We start from the raw sequence: 22,758 nt of genomic DNA, 5'->3' as shown, positions 1-22,758 counted from the left end.
CTAAACTCCAGGAAACACTAAACTTCAGCCTGACTGCCACTGTTCTCTGTGGGTGGCCAGAGATCTGCAAGATTTCCATGAACATCTTAGGCCATCAGCAGGCATGGTTAGTCTCAACTCCTTCCGGCTTACAGGGTAACACATCTCTTGAAAAAGCAATAATCAGGACTTAGAATCAAGCATTTCCTGGCACGTCTCAAGGAAATTCCCCCAAGGGAATTTCTCAATTTTTCTCAGCGAAATACCCACAAGATAATAATTTGGTTCAACACAAAGCAAAGCTAACTGAATAAAGCCAAAGAGAAGGGGAAAGCTGAAAAAAAGGTCAAATGAGGTAGAAACAGGGGTTTGTTTGTTTTTTAAGAGGAAACCTGGCAAGCAGTAATTACTTACTCATAACTAGCTTTCCATAATGCCTTTGTTCAGTTCTTCTGAAAATTTGAGAAAGCAAGCTTCATAAAATTAAGCCTTATTAAAATTAAGTCAAAATGTACACCTGTTCCTGCAAGCCATGCAGGACTTAGAGCTACTCTGACCAAAAATCATCACCAAAACACTACCAAACACAACAGGAACCATATATGTACTTTGGTGGGCTTTGGAACAGCTTGAATGGAGAAAGAGAGATCTTGGGCTATTTTTAAAAGTCCAGGCTACTATTATTTATTATTTATGCAGTAGTTACTACTACTACTACTACTACTACTACTACTACTACTACTAATATAGAAGTAACAGCAGCAGCCTCTTACTACTATTACTAATATAGAAGTAACAGCAGCCTCTTTTTAAAATAGGCTGTTTAACAAAGGTTTCCAAAGCAGTTTACACAGAAAAATGAACAAAAAACGATTCCCTGTCTCCAAAGAGCTCACAATCTAAAAACAAAACAAAAAACATAAGGCAGACTCCACAAACAGGCTATGTTCATAATGATGTATTACGGGACTAAAGACACTTTCAAAAGCACACAGTGGTTATGTGGTGCATTGGCTGGGTTTTCTTTTGAAGAAGTTAGAGGTTCCTCTAACCTCTTAGTTTCATGAATGTAGCTAAAGGTCACAAACACTAGCATGGACATATGTGCACAATGAATGCAGTGGTATAAGAGTGTGTAATAAACACTGTCTAACCAAATTGTAGTCCTTTTTATTATATGTTGTAGGTATTTATACAGGCTTTCACATGAAGTGCAGAAAAAACTCCCTGAGTCCTTTCTCACGATCCATGAGAAGGGCTTGGTGGAGCAAGGCAGGGAAGGTTGCCCAAACTTACCTTCTCCGCAGACGATCCCTAGTTGCTCCCTGGGCGGATGGCCGCCGGCAGCCCCCAGCAGCACAGAGAGGACTGGGCCTTGTATGCATCCTCCCAGACCTCGGAATTTCCACAATGCACAGTGCATTATGGGTATCCCAGCAGCAACGGGTGGGTGCTCGGCACTGCAGGTGAGCAGGGAAATGGGGTCAAGGGAGCGGACGCTCCCTTAAACTCATTTAAGAGGGTGGCTGTGCAGGCGGCGCCGGGAGATGCTCATCTGCCACGGCTTCACACACAGGGCTTGACTGCCTTCGCCCGCTCTTGCCAGCATGTTTGAACAGCCCCCCTGTGAAAGAAAACTCCTTCAGGCCTTGTTTGGTCAAAGCCTTGCACAGACTGTACTGAATTCACACGGGGGATAGGCAGTGACTGGTCATTTTAGTCATGAGTTGACCCGGCACAGCAGATTCACAAGCATTCAGTATTTGTATGCAATTATTTCTTTTTAAGCAGCTTTTGCTCGGGCACAGTTCTTTGAGTTAAAACACCTTGAGCAGCCAATCGTTTTACATGTGCCTAGTGAGTCTGGCTCTCCGGTAGGATCCAAAGGCTCGTCAGGATGTTACAATAGTCTTCTCCTACACTGCCAACCACAGTTTTGTTTCTACCATGCAACTTCATGTGCATTTCTTCGTCATGATCTTAGTACATTCCAGGGCCAGCATTGGATGGAGAGGGAAACCTATCCTGAAACCCTAAAGGGGGCTTTCAACTCCCCCCACCCCCACCCCAACAGCATCTCTGCTTTCATGTGATCACTGCCACATGGCAAACTACTCTGGAAGCTGAAACACGTTTCAAAAGCAGTTCAAAGGTCACAGATTCCATTGGTCCAGCACAACTCCATTCCTTTCAATGGAACAAGTAATTCAGGAGTTGCCTGTAGTTGCCCCCTGCATAAAAACAATAAGCAAGGCCTGGGCAGTGGGGAGCTCCACATAGGCACAGGCACCCTAATACTGGCACACGATCACTGGTTCAGTCCAAGTGCTTCCTAGCCACAGTTTAAAATAGGGGATCTGTGGCGCAAGGAGGGGTAAGCTGCAGGGAAATGCTGAACAAAATGGCCTTTATTAACGGTTCTTCTCACAAATGGCTGCTTTTGAGGATTTATAACCAGCAATTATATTAAATTAAATTAATTAATTTACACTTTATATTATTAATTTACATATTTGCTATCAGTTGGTCAAGCCCACTTATTTCTAAAGTGTTAGGCACCAATAGGAGACTGCAATCAGTACGTAGGAAGCTGCCTTCTACCAAGACAGACCATCTAGCTCAGTATTCTACACCAGGGATACTCAACGTTGGGTGCCCAGATGTTTTTGGATTTCAACTCCCATAATCCCCAGTCCCAGTGGCCTTTGGTTGGGGATTATGGGAGTTGAAGTTCAAAAACATCTGGGGACCCAACGTTGAGGATCCCTGTTCTACACTAACTGGCAGCAGCCCTCCAAAGTTTTTCAGGCAGGAGTCTTTGCCCAGCCCCATTTAGAAATGCCAGGGACTGAAACTGGGACCTCCTGCACGCAAAGAAGATCCTCTGCCACTGAGCTAGGGTCACATAAATAGCGTAGGCTTGAACCTAACTGAAAATGTACTTTACGGGGTCCAAATGAATGCCATACCCTATAATCCGCATGGATCAGCAAGAACACAGATGGTTCTAATGTTAAGTATAATAGCCAGTGTGGTGTGATGGCTAGAGTGTTGGACTAGGACCGGGGAGACCTGAGTTCAAATCCCCATTCAGACCTGAAACTCACTGGGTGACTCTGGGCCAGTCACATATCTCTCAGCCTAACCTACCTCACAGGGTTGTTGTGAGGAGAAACATAACCATGTCCACTGCTCTGGGCTCCTTGGAGGAAAAGCGGGATATAAATGTAATTAATTAATAAATAAAGCCTTGAATACTAGTTGCCATTTATGCACTCTATATATGTAAGACAGAATTCTCCACTGCTTGACAGTAGGCAGAAAGGTTTTCTCCCATAAATTTTCTCTCTCTATCCATCTCCCACCCTCCCTCTCAAAAATATCTCTCCACACACTCAGATTTACACTATATTCTATAAATAATAATTTGCTTTAGATATTGAAAAGGGTAACCAGTTTTCACATATAAATGGTCTCACACACAAAATTCAAATTTACAATAAAAGTTATCCTACCTTATGATCCATTTGTTCAAACACAATATTCCATGTTTTAAGCACAATATTAATAATACAAAGTATTCACATCATGTGACATTTCCCATGCATATTCATCAGCAGGAAGAACAAAATCTTGATTTAAAGTCACGCCTGAAAACTAAATCTCTCTAATTGTGACAAATGTGCCTTGGCATAATATTTACACAGACAGCATCAGAAGGAAAACAGCTGATTTGAGCCACTGTATCTCCTACTTTGTGGACAGTTTGTGAGCATACAACACTGAAATGTGTTTCCTGTTCTTTGTTGAGTAGATCCATTTCTGAATCCAGAAAAGAAAAGAAAAATTAGGTAAGTCCAGCATAGCTCACTGTATAAAAGGAAGCACAATGCAAATTTTGGCATGCTTCCACAGGAAAGATCTGGTTCCCAGATGCTTCTCTTCTAGCAGCTTTAGCCATTTTAAGCAACTGATGTTTATGTATTCTCTGTGCTAACGGCACAGTGACAAGAGATTCAACCAGAGAGCCCAATTGCCCTATTTTCATTCATTGTCAATATAATTAGCAACTCCTGCCATTTTTTGGCTGCTTGAGATTGACATTACCACATCCTACAAATTATCCTGCATTTTATTCTGCTTTCTCTTGAATAGACTCCCTTAAAATTTTGTCTAATGGATTTTGATTTCTATAGTACAAGCTAAGCAAAATGCAAAACTCCAAGTACCTGATATCTATGAGCCTCTTGCACAGTATTTCAAGCTGTATTCTTCTACAACTCTGACCCTACTGCTACAACATACTGAGAACACATGCTGACAATCAGCATACCATCTCTGTTGTACAAGACACATCTCCACAGAAAAGGTGCATCTGTTGTACCTCTCCGTTTGACAGCAGCACTCCTTAGCTCAACTTGTGAAGACTGGGTTCTGCCTCTTGAACAAGTTCTGACAACTGCTGTATCAAGATAGCAGCCGCTGCGACTTCATAATGCACAAGGCTCTTGGAGCAAAATCTTCATGACAGTAATGTTAAATAGCAGCTATTTCCTTCAAGTTACTTTCAGCACTTGAAAAACCCATTTGCTTGATCCAACTTTTTCTGTATTTGTTTTACTATCCTCAAGAAGAGCCTTTCTTTGTTCCTTCCAAATGAACACAAGTGAACATTCAAGTGATATTCAAGATAGCAAAAGATTCTAAGAACATAGGAACCAGCCTTATACCAAGTCACACCATCTAGCTCAGTACTGTCCTCACCGATTGGCAATGGTCCTCTGGGGTTTCACTGATACACAAAGTGCTCCCCTAAACACAGATATTTGTATTATGTCCATCTATGTTTGTTAATCCATTTGTTTGTTTTCCTGACTGTCCATGGTATCCTCAAAAGTCTTCTCCAGCACCAAGCTGTGGTGCTGAAGACTTTTGAGGATACAAGGACAGCAAGAAAAACAAACAAACGGATCATAGAACAAATCAATCCAGAATTTTCACTCAAGGCACAAATGACCAGGCTCAAACTATCATACTTCAGAAACATTATGCGAAGATCCAGCTCCTTTGAGAAGTCCATAATGCTGAGAAAAGCTGAAGGAAAGAGAAGAAGAGAACGACCAGCAGCAAGGTGAATGGACTCGATTACAACAGCAATGAATGAACCACTGAGAGACCTTAAAGGCCAAGTCGAAGACAAATCATCCTGGAGAGAATCTATCTTTGTGGTCGCTATGAGTCCACACCGACTTGACGGCACTTATTCCATCAATCAATCAATCGTTTGTTAATACATTTATAATTAGGATTAAAACTAGAATCACAAACCTGTATTCTTGCTTCATAAAAGGTAGGTAACATATGATCTAAAAGTGTTCTGAATAAAACCTGTATAAATCCAGATAAAATATATACCAAGACAATAAACAAAATATACTCTCCAAGTTGAAAGAACCATCACATATATATAAAAAGCTCTATAAACATATGAAATATATATTAAAAAGAAATCCAAAAAGGGTATTCCAACGGGAGTCCAAAGTTTCACAAGAGTTAACAAGCTTCTGTATTGATGGTGTAGAATGAACTGTTTTGCATGTGGTTTGTCCTCTTGTGGTAAGGCACAGTGCAAGGAGATACTTGTCCAATTTAATGTCCTACAACAATTGCATTTCGACTGTGTCAGTCTTTGTCAGTGGCATTAATACTGAAGAATCATACTCTCTGTGTCCCCATGCACTGATTTAAATGTTCTGCATTTGGGTCTACTTCAACCCAGATCTGTAGCTGTGAAACTCCTATCTCCTCTCCTGACCACTGAGAGAGGAATTAACAAACATAGATTATTATTATTATTAATAATAATTCAATTTCTATACCGCCCTTCCAAAAATGGCTCAGGGCGGTTTACAAAGAGAGATAACAAACAAATAAGATGGCTCCCTGTCCCCAAAGGGCTCACATTCTAAAAAGAAACATAAGACACACACCAGCAACAGTCACTGGAAGTACTGTGCTGGGGGTGGATAGGGCCAGTTACTCTCCCCCTGCTAAATAAAGAGAATCACCACGGTAAAAGGTGCCTCTTTACCCAGTTAGCAGGGGTAATACACATAAATAAAGGCATAATACACATATCTGTGTTGGGGGGGGCTCTTTGTGTTCTAAAACAGTTTGTAATCACAAATCTGTATTCTTGCTTTATAAAAGGTAGGCAACATATGGAGGCGCTTCATACAGCCTGATGGGGTTCCACGGGGAGGGTGGGCTTAGCCTGCACTCCCTGCAGACGAGCAGCCGCTTGTAGCTGGGTGGCTGGATCAGCCGACCACACAGTTGCCGGCTCCATCATGGAGCTGGTGGGGGCGTCCGCGCAGCCCCCGGGAGTCCCAGGTTGCTCCACGCGACAACACACAAGCAATCAAAAGGGGTTAGTGGAGCGCTAGCTCTGCTAACCTCATTTAAGGAGAGGAGTACTTTAGGTGGTTTGCTGCCGGGAGCCGCACAGCTCCCGTGGCAACAGACGAGCAGGAGAAATCGGGCTAGGCTCCCTTAGCTCGATTTCTCCTGGTTCTGTGAATAGCTTCACAATCTTAAAGTGATCTAAATAAAACCTGTATAAATCCACATAAAATACAGACCAATATATACAAACTTTTTTAAAGACCCTACAAGGTTTTGCATAGTCACGGCTCTCTGGGGTTTCAGGCAGGACCCTTTCCCAGCCCTACCTGGAGATGCCAGGGACCTGGGATCACTGCGTGCAAAGCAGGTGCTCCACCACTGAGCTACGGCAAAGTGTTGGCTGTGCACAACTTGATTTGTCTCTTTGCATACCAGGAAATTTGGCAAGTGGTGCTACTGCTTTCCTCAACAGTGGTGGCAGACTTTTAAGGCTTGAGGATTAGCAGCAATAATTAAGACAGCTGGACACTCCCTGACCTGACTTGAACAACTGGCAGCATCCTTTTGCCTTCATCAAAAGTGGTTAAAATAATAGCAAACACAGCAGGAACGTCTTCTTTGTTGCTGTATTAGTATGAGAGAGAGAAGGCTGCTCACAAGACCTGTAGACCTGGAAGTGAGCAGTAGGCACAATACCTCAAAATTCAACCCATTCTCAGGAGATTACTAAACATTATGTATAAACATGTGCAATGAATCCCAGTGCCATGAAGGCAAGGCAAGGCAAGGCAAGGCAAGGCAGGAGGCAGCTTGAGTGGAGAAGTTCCCAAAATCACACAGGGGGCCTCTCACCACCACCATTCAAAAGTGTGTATTTATTCACATTTTGAAATCGGTGTGGAAAAACAGTGGCTGGGGATGTGGTTACACATCTGCTGCCTTCACTGCTTCTCTTCTCAAAATCTGCCCCTCCCCCACATCTTTTCTCAAAAAGAAAAACAAATAAAAGCATCAATATTGTTAGCCCCCTACACAGATAAAATACTAGGAAGACATTAATGATAGATGGGAGCTGTAAGAGACAGATGAAGGAGATCTTGAACAATGCCATAGTGAGAACAGATACTCTGGAAAGGATGCAAGAGTGGCAGGTTGGAAAGTGAATATTTTCAAGATGGGACAGCCATCAGTGCATCTGGTAAAAGAAGAGTTTCCCCTGTTAACTGAGCAAAGAGGTACCTTTTAAAGTAATGATTTTCTTATATTTAGCATATTCAATCGTCCCAATCCAACTCCAGCACAGCACCCTTTCAGTGGCTATTGCTGGTGTCTACCTTATGTTTCTTTTAGACTGTGAGCCCTTTGGGGATAGGGAGCCATCTGATTCATTATTTTTCTTATGTAAACTGCTTTGAGAACTTTGTTGATAAGTGGTATATACATATCCATAGCAGTAGTAGCAGTTCCAAGGTGTAGATGATGATGATGATGATGATGATGATGATTATTACTACATTTATATCCCACTCTTCCTCCAAGGAGCCCAGAGCGGTGTACTACATACTTGAGTTTCTTTTTCACAACAACCCTGTGAAGTATTAGGCTGAGAGAGAAGTGACTGGCCCAGAGCCACCCAGCTAGTTTCATGGCTGAATGGGGATTTGAATTCAGGTTTCCCCGGTCCTAGTCCAGCACTCTAACCACTACACCACGCTGGCTCATTGTATTGTCCTTATGCACCATTGTCCCAGATAAAGGGATACATATATGGCCTCAAACTATTTACAGTACTCAATATGGGGATACAGTCAGGTGTGTAGCGAGGTTCCTGGCGGCCAGGAGACAAAACTAAGCCAGGGGCCTCCATCGCGCCCCCCCCCCCCACATCTGATGTCAGATGTAGGGTGTGGGGCAACCAAGCCAATGTGATGGTGTGATTTGAGTGTTGGATTAGGAGAAAGACTCAAGTTCAATTCTCTGTTCAGCCATGAAACTCACTGTGTAACTCTGGACCAGTCATTTATCTCTTAGCCATGTGGTACTCAACATGCAGCTCTCCAGATGTTGCTGAACTACAACTCTCATCATCCCCAACTGTAATAAATTATGGATGGGAGTGATGGGAGGTGGAGTGCAGCAAAGCCTTCCCCTCCTAATTTCTTTAACTCACTGTTCAGTGAGTCTTTCGGTGTGGGAGGGTGGTCACCACTGCAGCCAGCAGTAGAGCCGGTTTGACAGTGAGGAGCCAGGCTGGGCGTGGGGCTGCTGGGGGTTGTCGTCCTCCACCAGGAACAGCAGTAGACCAGGGCCAGGCAGCTCCTACTCCAGAGGCTCCTGCATGGCAGCCAGGGGGTGGAGCAGTTTTGGACTGCTGGGAGGTGGAGAAAGGAAGGTGGGAGGAGAAAGGAAGCCCAGCGTGCTTCTTCCTGCCATGCACTCCAGCTTCAGGGCATCAGCACATGGTGAGGAAAGGGCAGCGGAGGTAGGGCATACCCAGAGCCTTGCGGGCCCCTGAACCTCCTGGGGACATTTGCACACCCCCCCCTTGTCCAATGGATGCTATGGCTATGGATACAGTATGCTTGAGTGTCTGGGAAAGTAAGGGCCAACTATCATTTCTCTGGAGCAATATAAGAGACTTCCATCCTCAAGACTACAGCGGCATGTTTCTCTCTAGGACAGCTGTAGCCCTGAAAAGCCCTGAGTAGTGTGGTAGTATAGTATTATAGCCCCAAGTGGTGTGGGATCACTGTACAAGCACAACAGTAGAGGAATCTTGCAGTGGGGAAATACCTGAAGGCTCATATTATGAGAGCAATCATACTGTGGTGAGCAATGAGAAAAAAGAAAAAGAAGGTGAAGTACAGCTGAAAGGAAGTGAACAGACTTGTATTTTTCTCTTTTTTTCTTTTTAAGGGGCAAAACAGAAGTACTCCTGTGGTAAAGTAGGTAAGTGCTTGTCCTGAATAAAACCTAAAATGCTACATTAAAACCACATCATCAACTATTATGCAGTATTAAATAGTTTTAAAACAATTATAGAACTGGATGGATATACAAAGGGGGGAAATTCTGCATGCTATTAACAAAGATATAGAAACAATCCAGCTTAGTGGACGGGGTTGTAGCTCAGCAGCAGAGCTTCTGCTATGCATGCAGAAGGTCCCAGGTTCAGTCCCTGGTATCTCCAGGTAGGGCTGGGAAAGTCTCCTGCCTGAAACTTCAGAGAGCTGCTTGCAGTCAGCGTATACAATACGGAGCTAGATGGACCAATGTTATGACTCAGTATAAGGTAGCTTCCTATGTTTCAGCTTTGCCAATGACAATCATTTGAATGTACATGTATGTAACTAGAACAGGAGTGTTGATAGAAGTTCTAAGGCGCAGTTCCTGATTTTAACAAATACATCCAGAGGTGCTCTTAAAACCATAAAAAAATAGTTTATTGGAAACATGTGCAACAAAAAAGAGCAAACAGAAAGAGAAGGAAAGAGTAGTTCTACATCTCTGAAAATGCAAAATTCTTTACGAGGCATGAGAGGGAGGTTAAACTCAACAGAACTAGGAGAGGGCATCCAATCTTCCAATTACACTGTCATTATAGGTTGCTCCATCCTATCTAAGAATCCTTGTCTCATGCTTTAAATGCCACTTGGTAGAACTAATGGACTATCTGTCTATCTCCTATAAAGGTAAAGTTGTGTCGTCGAGTCGGTGTCGACTCCTGGAGACCACAGAGCCATGTGGTTTTCTTTGGTAGAATACAGGAGGAGTTTACCATTGCCATCTCCCGCTCAGTATGAGATGATGCCTTTCAGCATCTTCCTATATCGCTGCTGCCCAATAGAGGTGTTTCCCATAGTCTGGAAAACATACCAGCACGGATTCGAACCGGCAACCTCTTGCTCCCTAGGCAAGTTACTTCCCAGCTGCAGTATTAGATGGCTGATAGTACCTAAGTATACTAAGTAAACACACACACACACACACACACACATACACACACATCAGTACTACCAATGTTACCTTGATATATCTATGTTAGCTTAACCTATGTTACCTATGACATACTATGCATTTGGTTAGTTTCTACAATTCATAAAATGTCTCATTTTGATGAATTCAGTTCTAGTGCTTCATTGCACAGCTTGTATCTTAGACAGAAGCATCACGGAGGGGAAAAACCACTTTGCTTACATGTGGAAGTATATTCTATATTAGATGCATAATGTGGTGAAGATATCCATAAATATACAAACTGTTAATGTGTAACATGAAACCAGCTGTCAAAAGTGTAGTCAACAGGGAAAAACCTCTGATACACGGAAAATTATTTTTGTCTTTCTAGGATGACAAGATTCTTCAACATGGGATTCTCTCTCTTAGTAACAGCCAAGTTCTCTCACATAATATTCACATCATATTGGTTTTACAAATCACTAGTGTCAAAAGTGGTTTCATGTTGGTCCAGTGAAAGTAATAAAAATAATGATTGATCAGTACCAGTAATAGATCTTATTTTGGTGATTTGTTTCTGAGAAGTTTTCTTAAAAGCTACACTGTACAATTCCAAAATGCCTCTTTATGTGCAAGGATCAGTTTCAAATTACAGGAAAACTCTACAGAAGGCCTTAAAATAACAGAAAGCTACATGGGGCTCCTTACATAAACAGACAGGTTTAGGTAGTGAACAGAAAGCGACAGTGTGCTCCTTGCATTACATGAGGTAGTGATCTTTCACACGATGATCCCAATTACTAACCTTTCCTCCACACAAGCACACCCTTAACTTTGCACCATGGAAGGTGCTGCAGCATGGCTCATTCCTGCATGATAAGGAAATTCCTGCATGGAAAGGTGCTGCTGCATGGCTCATTCACTCAGGTTAGGAAACAGGAGTCATATTGATTCTGTTACTCCAGCCCAGAAGGTGATTCTGTTACTCCAGCCCAGAAGGTGATTCTGTTACTCCAGCCCAGTTTCCTGAAAGATCAAACTTGGCTTGGAAAGGAGCTACAGCATGGGTGTCTACTACTACTACTAAAACAAATTTTTATATACTGCTCTTCAACCCAAGTTCTCAAAGTGGTTTATATAGAAAGGTAAACAATACATCAATAAGATGGTCTCCTGTCCCCAAAGGGCTCACAATCTAAAACGAAACTTAAGGTTGACACCTGAAACAACCACTGGAGGGATGCTGTGCTGGGGTCGGATAGGGCAAATTGCTCTCCCCCTGCTAAATATAAGAGAGTCGCCACTTTAAAAGGTGCCTCTTTGCTCAGTTAGCAGGGGTTAGATCGACACTGTCCTGTGGTCTCCCATGTGGCACAAGGCTTTTTGTATTACCTGCATACTATGGGAAGAAGTCACCCTGCGGTGGTTCCTACACTACAAAGATAACACAGGAAAGGAGCAAAAATATCAGACACACATGACTATTTCTGATCTTAATGTGCACCTTCTTCTGTATGCCAATATTAGAGCACAAAGTAGTAGATGGAACTTAATACTGATTGTGGTTTTTAGCTTGACTTAACTTGTTTACTAAATTTGGTTAATTTTATTACTTTATTATTTTAGATGGTATCTATTTTATTGTTGTGAGCCACCCCGAGCAGTAGTGTACTGGAGGGGTGGGGTATACATATTTTAAGTAAGTAAGTAAATAAATAAATAAATGGCAGGGTAGGAGGCTGTTATCACCTGCTGGACACTATAAAGCTAACATTATAAATCTAAGGTACAGTATTACACTATAAAACTAATATCCACATACAGTCTACTCTCTCCAGATCTTGGAGTGGGTGGACACCTGTTGAATCACTGTCAGCAGAGAAAGTTTATTCATTTGCTTTGTGCATTGGTATCCCCCCCCCGCCCAAATCTCTCTCTCTCTCTCTCTCACTCACTCACTCACTCACACACACACACACACACACCCCTCTTTTTTTTCTTTTTAGAAAGTTAGGAGTGTAGAGTTAGTCCTCAATTACTTTTCTGGACGACCTTGTGGCCCAAAATTTATAAAAAGCCTTACTGGAATGGTCACTAACCCAATTGTTTGGATCGGTCATTAGAAAAACCTTAACATGCTCATAAAAAGAAAAGAAAAAACCCCTAAAACTCCAATTTCCAGCACAACATTACTCCAGGACAATAATCATCAACAGAAGGAAAGGTTTTATACTCTCCCTTCTCTCCAACCTCATTTTTGCCTTGGCCATCCAAAAACTACTGGCTGATATCGAAAAGTTATTCAATGGTACTACTCAGGAATTACTGAAGACTGCTATTGAGTAACTGCGCCTGGATGCCAGCCATTACTTTTAATGGGATCCCGTCCACTGTATGTAATTGAAAGTCACTATATTCAGCTTTGAAAGGGGCATAATATAAGCTATCTTGCCATGTCTTAGGGCAGATGTGAAGAACTACAATGAGCAGCTGATGTGTTCCTTGTTTTGGATGTTGTGAATGGCACAACAAGCCTTTGTGAATGGCACAAAACACACTTGAAAATGTGGTTTATTTGTATCATAAGTTGTGTAAAAGCACTGTTTTCAGGGAAGAGTATGCTCTCTCATCTGTTGGCAGCAAGATGCTCTGGAGCCAAACACGCTTATGGACCGAAGCTGCAAATGTCACAGGTTTTATTACATTTGTGACTGATACCAAAGTCCAATTATTGCTGACATTTGGGGTTTGGGGCTGAAATCTTGCAAAGGTCAGTATGAACAGTGAAGTAATACTCCCTGGGAAGATTTCTTAAAAGGAAAGTTGAAAGGGGACTCCTCCAGGCAGAGATCAGATTATGGTGGCTGAGCTATGTATTGCTTAGCAAAACCCAGGACAAAAGTGATCAGATCTAAACTGTGACAAATCGTGTGCTGACTGTATTATTTGAACAAGTGATTTAAAATACACATGTTGGAGGAACAGGTGTTTTGGAAAAAAGTAGAGAAATTAACTTTTATGGTGTGCTGTATTTTACAGTTAAATTTTAATGTCTTTAATTTCAACTTTTAAAAGCATATTAAATATGTTGGGTGGAAGAGATAAGTATAAGCACTCCCAAGAGCTGAAGTATGTCCAGTAGAATTTTCTCTTTATGAAAAGTACACGCTATCACCTCACATAGGCTGTATCAAGACCCTGTATTTAAAAAAGGGTCACCACAGGACATTGTGGATATGCTACTGTTCGGATGAGGGGAGGGGGACCCTGCCAGGCATTTTGATTACATGGAATTCCTTATTTCCAGGAGTTATACTGTGAAGAAACACTGCCTTCATGCTATGCTTTGATATTCCAGGTAATTGCTTTTAATGAAACAAAGACTATTTCAGCTGGAAATGGGTCTGAGAGTTTCTGTGCAGGTTAAAAACCTGTAAAGGTAAAGAGTGCCACCGAGTCGGTGTCAACTCCTGGCGACCACAGAGCCTGTGGTTGTCTTTGGTAGAATACAGGAGGGGTTGACCACTGCCATCTCCCGCGCAGTATGAGATGATACCTTTCAGCATCTTCCTATATTGCTGCTGCTTGATAGAGGTGTTTCCTATAGTCTGGGAAACATACCAGCGGGGATTTGATCCGGCAACCTCTGGCTTGCTAGTCAAGTCATTTCCCCACTGTGCTAAACCTGACGAGACCCCAAAGACCATTTGCAGAAGTACAGAACACAGTCTTATCTTGTCAAAAGAGGAAATTGCATTATTGTCTCAAGTTGCTTAAACATTTCAATCAGTTAGCTGGACATCTGCACGTGTATACTAAAACAAGGAAGTTATAGTGACAAAGCATATTTACTCTGCATGATCAGAATGCTCTAGACAGGGTCTTGCAAAATGCAGCTGCCGTCACTGTCTGCTAAAATATTATTCAAATCTCCAGAGGCCTTTTCCCAAAAATCTATTCTAAGCTAAAACCCCTGGCTAGCTATTTCCTGCCTGCCAGCTAAGCTGGTTGTCTTGTCAAAAAGCTCTAGCATCAAGCTAACAAAATGGCTTCGATATGGTCAAGCAAGCAAAGCGACTCCCACAATACCCAGTCTGCATAACAAAAAAATAAAAATAAATTTTAAAAAGCAGTTGACAAAACCAGATAATCAATCAATTAATATAAAGATCAGTCAAAACTGTGTCCATATGGAATCCCTTAGGGCTCCATACTGTCTCCAGTGCTTTTTAACATCTACATGAAACTGCTGAGAGATATCATCAGGAGATGTGGTTCAGTGTGTTATCTGTATGCTGATGACACCCAAAGCTATTTCTCCATGTCAACATAATCAGGTGAAGACGTAACTTCCCTAAATGCCTGCCTAGAGGTGGCAATGGGCAAGATGAGGGATAACAAACAGACAGGATACAAATAAGATGGAGGTACTTATTGTGCAGGGTCAGAACTCAGGAGACAATTTTGATCTGCCTGTCTTGGATGAGATCACATTTCCCCAGAAGGAACAGGTACACAGTCTGGGAATGCTTCTAGATCCAAATCTCTCCCTGGTATTCCAGGTTTAGGCAGTGGCCAGAGGTGCTTTCTATCAGCTTTGGCTGCTCCGTACGTTTCTTGCGTACGTTTATTGAGATAACGAGAGAGGCCAGCTGCATATGTTTCTTGAGATAAACGACCTCAAAACAGTGGTACATATGCTGGTAACCAGACTTGACTACTACAATGCACTCTATGAAGAGCTGCCTTTGTGCATTGTCCAGAAACTGAAGTTGGTACAGAATGCTAATCTCAGAGAACATTTAAAAAATTCAAATACAATATATGAATATTTTAATATAATAGTGATAAAACTGTATGGTTCAAAAACCACTTTCCAACTATACAAAATATTACAAAACTGGATCAATAAAAATATAACTATAAATCTCAATAAAACCAATAAAAATGGTCAAAATGGTCACCATTTTGTATTGGTTTTATTGAGGTGTACAGTTGTATTTTAATTGATCCAGTTTTATCACTATTATATTAAAATATCCATATATTATATTTGGATTCTTTTTTTTAAATGCTCTTACATATTGTTCTATCCAAACAGGGTTGTGTCATCTTGGAGAGACCATATTACTCCTATACTAAAGGAACTATACTGGCTGCCAATAAGTTTCCGGGCAAAATACAAGGTGCTAGTTATAACCCATAAAGCCCTAAACAACTTAGCCCTGGATATTTAAGAGAACATCTTGTTCACACCACGAGCCCCATCACCCATTGAGATCATCCAGAAAGGTTCATCTGCAATTGCCACCAGCTCGTCTGGTGGCAACACAGGGATGGGCCTTCTCTATTGCTGCTCTGAGACTTTGGAACACACTCCCTGCTGAAATAAGAGCCGCCCCATCTCTAACAACATTTTTAAAGTCCTTAGAGACTTATTTTTTCACCCAAGCTTTTTAGCTTGAATATGGTTTTAATCTGTTTTAAGATTTTCATTTTTGTCTTAATTTGTTTTATGTTGTTGTAAACCACCCAGAGATGGAAGTTTGGGGCAGTCTACAAATTTGATAAATAAATACATAAATTAAATTAATTAAATTAAATTAAATTAAATTAAATTAAATTCGACAAACACAGCAGCCAGCATTCAACTGTTACTTAAAAGCAGCATCCAGAAAATGTCTGCTGAAATAAAATAGACTTTGTAACCTTGCAAATGGCAAACAGTGATGAGGCTAGGCAGGCTGCCCGCTAGAGGCTATTGCAAATTCAAGAAGTTACCCAGTACTTTGCATCCAGGCGAAATGCTAGTCCCAAAGCCTTTCAAACAACTAAATAGTCATAGCAAGTGTATCCTCTCTAATAAAACGCTTGGTGTCCGTCCGTGGACGGACACCAAGCGTGCGTTTGTGTCTGGCCTGTTCTGGGCATGCGCGAAGCGTATGCCCAGAACAGAGCAAGGCAGCCGCAAACGCTGGCACCCGGCGGCCATGTTGGGCGGCCAGAAGCGGCCGCCCCGAAGAAGCCGGGAAGCAAGGAAAGAGGTGGCGGGGTAAGCTGGCCGAGACGGTGGCAGAGCCGCCGTCTCAGCCAGAGGATGCAGCGCGGGGGGCCAGAGGAAGCCGGGCGGGGGGAAGAGGCGCCGAGGGAAGCCGGCCGAGGTGGTGGCGGAGCCGCCGCTGAGGCCTGGCGGCGCCAGCAAAGCCCGGCGGCAGGGACACTTTGGGGCCCTTGCCCGGCCAGGGTGACCGGCCGGGAATGTAGGGCGGGGGCGGCCCGGATCGGACCTCCAGCGTGGCCATGGAGGCGGTGGCGAGGGGAAGACTGGGCCCGGGTCCACCTTCGTCCACTAAGTAAAGTTGCTGGGTGGGTGGGTGGTGGGTGGAGCGCAAGTCTTCTGGGCAGGGGGGAGGGCAAGAGGGAGTGGGGGTGGGCCCGGAGCACTTACTAGCGCCCGTTATTTAACGGGCCTGAAAACACTTGTAGATTAGTAAAACCCAATGGCTGACATGAGGAGGAAAATTACTCAAAATAGCACCATCTATATATTTAATTCTCTAAGGCATACCCGTGGCTAATCCCGTGCATGGCAGCTCTCACGAGAGTTTGTGAGCAAAAATACCCGACTGGGCAGTGGGGATTCCATATGCTGATAGGGAGGGGGAGCCTGTGAGAGCAGAAGCACCATGGTGATTGGGCAGTGGGGATTCCATATGCATATAGGAAGGAGGAGCCTGTGATGGTCAGTTGGTATGCAACTGTTACTGGTTGGAAGATGTTCTTGATTGTACAGGAATAGCAACAGCAACAGCAATAGCACTTACATTTATATACCGCTCTATAGCCGGAGCTCTCTAAGCGGTTTACAATGATTTAGCATATTGCCCACAACATTCTGGGTACTCATTTTACTGACCTAGGAAGGATAGAAGGCTGAGTCAACCTTGGAATGGAATCTATATATCTATATAAGGATAGTGGGCAGGGGTCTGAAAAGAGAGGGGTCATGAGGGAGAAAAGAGCCCCTTCAGGAGAAGGAGGCAGCTGTTGTGTGAATTAGATGAGGAAACAAGATGAACAAGATACATTAACTCAGGAAGGGACAGAGAGAGAGAAAGAAAGAAAAAAAAAGGGAGGAAAAGACAAAGGGAAAGCGAGTGGAGGAGAGAGAAAGGGAGGGGAATAGAGAAGGAAGGGTGAGGGATGGGTCCGAGCCTGTCAGCAGTCAACCGCTGCTGCTGTTTGGGCCACTGGCGGAGGAGGAAGGCAAGCAAGGGATGAGCCCGGGCATGTCAGAGGCCTGAGGGGAACGAGCAGCCATGGTGGTGGTGGCAGCGAGGAAGGGCCTGGTCAACTGTTGCTGCTGCTCCTGTGGGGAGGAGCGGGAGCAGGAGTGGGGTGGGGAGGTCTCTGGGGATAGGAGGCTACAGCTTGGCCAATAGGTGCCAGCAACACTGCAGACGCAACCAAGAGGGGTGAGGGGGTGGAGTAAAGAGATGGAGGAGTGACCAAGGGAGGTGAGGGGGATGGAAGCAACCGAATGGAGGAGGAGGAGCAGGAATGTGGCTCAGGTGAGGATGGAGAGATCTCTGAGGTGAGGGGGGCTGTGGCAGGGGGTGAGGGGAGCAATCAAGTACTAGCATGCAGATGCTCTGCGTGGGTTACGCTAGTTTCAGTGGGACTACTTTGAGTAATTCACTTCATCATGTCAGCCAGTGTTCACAATGCCTCACTTCAGATGTTGCATTAAATCATATTGCATCTTTCCTTCCCTGCTTCCTTGAAAATAGATGTGGCAATGGAGCCACATTCAACTCTAAAATGTAGGATGGTGTCTCTGAATGTGCCCAACACCTTTCATTCCAGTACCACAATCTTCAAGGTGAATGTTGTACTGAAGTGCATTGGGCCCAGCCTTCCCTCTAATAGGATTTCCAGAGGTTGTTGACTACAATTCTCATAATCCCCAAGCCAAAGTCATTGCAGCTGGGGATTCTGGGAGTTGTAGTCAACAGCATCTGGGAATCCCTGTTAGAGGGAACACTGATTGGGCCTAAACTTTAAGCACAGAAACTGTGTCTTGGGTCCTAGATTATTGTCCAAGGGCACATGCTGTAGCTACCTTACTGAAGCTAAGTGGGAAACTCAATGTATACCACCTTGAGTTTGTCTTTCTATCCTATAAATAAACAGACAGACCACACAGCTAAACCAAATAGCAATAAATCTGAACAGGGACCAAGATGTCCTTGCCAGTTCAGGATAGCCCAAGTGAATCAGCTTGCAGGTTACTGGTGTTACTTCTAACACCCAGGTGAGAAGCAGTTTGGGTAAGAAGCTCCAGAGCCCAGAATCCCAGTGCTGAAGCTGATGGTACCTTATAACTCATTTTCAACCCTTTGCACCCTCCTGTATTAAAAACAGGTTTGAATAAGTGGCAGGAGAAATCAATTGATTAGTTTTCCCTCCCAATATACCAGTCCCACACTTCTCACCAAGAGACTTTAATACCAAACACCACTAGAAGCTAAGCCTTTAACAAATTGGTGCTATTCAGTAGTCTGAAAATGTTCAATTCCTGTCTGGAAACAAGGATAACATTCTGCTCTTATACAAAAGAAACATGATATCTATAAAATGTGGCACAACTCTGGGCTAATCTCTGTAGCAGTCTCTCTGGTATAAAGTTCCTCCGTTTCATAACTGAGCTACAGTATTCCCACGTCGCCTTTTTGGACAGGAGGCTTGCTAGCTCGGAATCTAAGTTGTACTCTGTACGTTGTTAAAGCAAATAAAAGAAAGTGATTTCTCTCACATAGGGATGGTAGTGGTAGAGAACATGAATGGTCCCCTTTGCTAAGCAGGGACTGCCTTGTTTTGCATTTGGATGGGTGACTACATGTGAGTGCTGTAAGATATTCCCCTTAACAGCTGGAGTCATAGCTCAGTGGGAAAGCATCTGCATGCTAGCATGCAGAAGGTCCCAGGTTCATTCCATGGTATCTCCAGGTAGGGCTGGGAGATGGTCCTGCTTGAAACCTTGGAAAGCTGCTATCAGTCAGTGTAGAAAATATCAGGTTAGAAGCACCAATGGCCTGGCTCTATGGTTCCTATGGTACAGGAACATATGCTTCCTATGTTCCTATGGTACAGATATCCTATTTAATTGAGACTGACTGGAGATGGGGTGTGGTGTCACGCTGGCAGCCATCTGCATTGGCTAAGAAAGCCCATACTACTTTTTTGTTTTGGCTTTTAACACACAGCAGCCAGTAAAGTTCAAAAACATGGATGTAAAACAGTGGTGGCCAATCTGAGACTCTCCAGCTATTGTTGGATACAATAAACTGTGGATGGGCATGATGGGAGCTACAGTCCAATAACAGAGCCTCGGATTGGCCACCACTGCAGTAAAGCAACAGCATGGTCAATCATGGCATATGGGTCAGAATAATGGGTCTACTAAGAAGAAAGTTGCAGCTAAGTATGCAAGCTAAAGTCAAATGAAGCAAAACAAATACTGAACACCAGTTCACTAAAAATAAATGGCCTCCTGTGCCTCCCCAAAATATGCTGTTGAGGGTCAGGAAAATATTTTCAGAAGGTGCACCACAGGTAGTTGCAGAGGGGTGGATGGAGTAATCACTCAATATTGCCCCTTTCTCCATGCACACGCAGAAGCATTTCCCTATGCACAACTCTTAGGTGGGTGTTTTACCCATGTTTGGATGGGTAAAAACATGGATAGGTTGATGTAGGCTGATGTTTTACCCATGTTTGCTCTTCTTCGAAATACTGAACTCAAACTATAATTTTCTGAAGAATTAAAATAACTGGCACGTACTGCACATTTATGTACTTCATAATGTCCAGCTCAACTTCTGTTTGACAATATCATTTGCTTCTAGGACTGTACTTTGCACTAGTTTATAGTAGCAGTGCTGTAATGCCTTGCATTTAAGAAAATATTTCATTTTTATCCATAGCAAGTGGGATACTTCCGTTCCATGTGATTTAATAATCTTACAAAGTTTTCCAGGCTATTTTCCTCTCACTTAAATGAACTTATAGTTCCAAGTGCCAAAAAGCGAGTGGCCGGAGGGGGCGCAATTTACAACTATTTGACGATAACTGAAAAGCCCAAATGATGATACTTCAGATTCATGCTTAATGCCATGAACCAAAGGATCAAGACAAGCCTACAGTGCTTTTATTTACAGATCACTAACAGAGTTTTTCTGAAAATATACCTTTGTGCTTTTGCAGAGCTTAAGAAAACATCTCTTAGGGAAATGCTGACAACATACAGAAGAGCATGTAGAATGGGCTGGTTCATGCAAATGCAGCACCACAATGTAAAAAAAACCAAAATTAGGAGCGTGATGGTGGGACAGAGCTGTAAGGCACGTCAATTTTTTCATTAAAAAATGATGTAGCAGAAATGGTGCTAATGAGCCAATAATCTCAAGAGGCCAGTTTTACCATTTCTGTCTGATTTCAATGTCCTTAATATGCAAAACTAAGCTGTTCTTTGCTAGATGTGGTTAAACGAATATTATTTTCTTTAAATACCAGAACTACTTTGACATTATCATGGAATGTAACATGGAACTGGAGCTGGCAGACTTGCCCAAGGCCATATAGTTAAGCAGAGTTCTGAATTCAGGTCTTCTATATCCCAAAATAGGGATGTGCACAAACCGAGGTTCATGCACCGGTTTGGCACAATGGGGAGGGGAGCAGTGAGTCAGATCTTGTAAAAAGGGAGCAGGTCCTTTACTGCTTACCTGCTCTCCTCTTTCTTAAAGATCCCACTTGGTGCTCCCTTCCCTGTGGCACTGAACCAGTTTGGCACCAAACCTGCTCAGGTGCTACATGTTGGCTCTCTGATCACCAGCTTCTTCTGCTCCTTTAGACCTGTACACAGTATTTCAATTAATTGACATCTCAAAAAATACCTGGAAGTTCTTCATAGATTTCTTCATCTATTGGTGCTATGCTCCCTTGTGTAGATATACCACTTTCCTCAATGTCATCATATTCTTCATTATCCTCTGGAATACTTTCAGATCCCATATCTGTTAATGAAAAGAGAGCTATACAACAGGTATCTACTCAACATGCACAGTCAAATAAGTTAACTGTGTCATATTAGGAAGAATAGAGGAGGAAAAAATTCAACATTTCAGTTTTAAAATCAAGGAAATGTAACACTCCTGCTCTAATCAGTATTCAGAAATCCCCCTGAAATAAAGACGTAATTGTTTTTTAAAACTCATCCAGCACTTCAAGCAGAAAGTGGCAAGCCTACATTCTATTTCAGGATGTTCTTTGCAACGCTGTAAAATTTTGCAAACTACTACAATGAACAAAAGAGCTTAATAGCAGGATCCTATGTATGCTTACTTGTACGTAAGTCTGAGAATAACGAAACTTACTTTGGAGTAAGTGTGCACAGCATTGCAGTTCTAATCTCTCTCCCTCCCTCCACTACACACGCACTTTCTCACTCTCTCCCTCCTTCCAAAAAGTAAAAAAAATGCATTGTGATTATATTCCTAGATAAACAGAAGTCAGTTAAAAAGCTATAAAGCTTTTATGTCTAGTATGCATGATAAACAAATATTAATTTTTATCTCGTCTACCGACTTACCATGCAGTACAAATTGAATGCTCTGTACCCATTCTTCAGCTTCTTTGGGAGTCGCAGCTATAAACTGTTCAGAAACTTGATTTTACTAGTAGCAATTATCAACATGAAAATACAGCCAGCAACATATTAGCAACAACAAGAAAGTAGCATTCTTGTCACTTCTTCAAGGCACCATTAGTTATTCTTTACATGTCTTCTGTTCCTTTTCTTGCAAGGATGCTTCTTATAATGTACAGTTAATTTTGACAAATTTACGTAATTGAAGCAGAGGATGATGGATTTGGAACTCTGATCAGCAGCTGGCAGCTGTGCAGAAAAAAAAGCTGCTTCTCTTCATCAATGTCAAAAGCAGGACTGATGAACAAAATTCGCCCTTGACAATTAGAAGACACCCATGAATTTCTTTAGACTGCTGGGTACAGTTTTCTTAAAAATGTTCTTGTCAGATTCCAACACAGTACCTGACAACTTAATTAACTGGCTTTCAACTGCAATCTCAGATATTTAAAACTTATTAAACTTACATTCCACATTGATGCCTAGCTGATAGATCTTGAATCACATAGCTGATATCTGCTTTTACTTTGATTTTCCTCCCAGTACTCTAACTAATACAAGACATACTTAACATTTGGGGATTTTTTTAAAAAAACCATATATAATTCAATTCTCTTACAATACAGTTCATCCAAGAAATCAGGCAGACCTATTAGATAATAGATATTCAAATATAAGCAGTGAAATGAACCAATAGATAAAAAAAA

The 22,758-nt window shown here is 42.6% G+C and overlaps 1 protein-coding gene across 1 annotated transcript in view; it reads right to left on the bottom strand.

Moving 5' to 3' along the window:
• Positions 1 to 22,758, bottom strand: part of SKAP2 (src kinase associated phosphoprotein 2) — a 170,659-nt gene that overhangs the window by 45,568 nt on the left and 102,333 nt on the right. The window contains exons 8-9 of the mRNA XM_053263889.1: positions 21,995 to 22,058; positions 21,300 to 21,419 (exon numbers count right to left, since the gene is read on the bottom strand). Of these exons, the coding sequence (XP_053119864.1) occupies positions 21,300 to 21,419; positions 21,995 to 22,058 (184 nt within the window). The remainder of the gene's footprint in view (positions 1 to 21,299; positions 21,420 to 21,994; positions 22,059 to 22,758) is intronic.

Source organism: Hemicordylus capensis, chromosome 6 (assembly GCF_027244095.1).
Source record: "Hemicordylus capensis ecotype Gifberg chromosome 6, rHemCap1.1.pri, whole genome shotgun sequence".
Taxonomy (NCBI): domain Eukaryota; kingdom Metazoa; phylum Chordata; class Lepidosauria; order Squamata; family Cordylidae; genus Hemicordylus; species Hemicordylus capensis.
The sequence above is the reverse complement of the archived record's forward strand: the minus strand, read 5'-3'. Positions and strand labels throughout refer to the sequence as shown.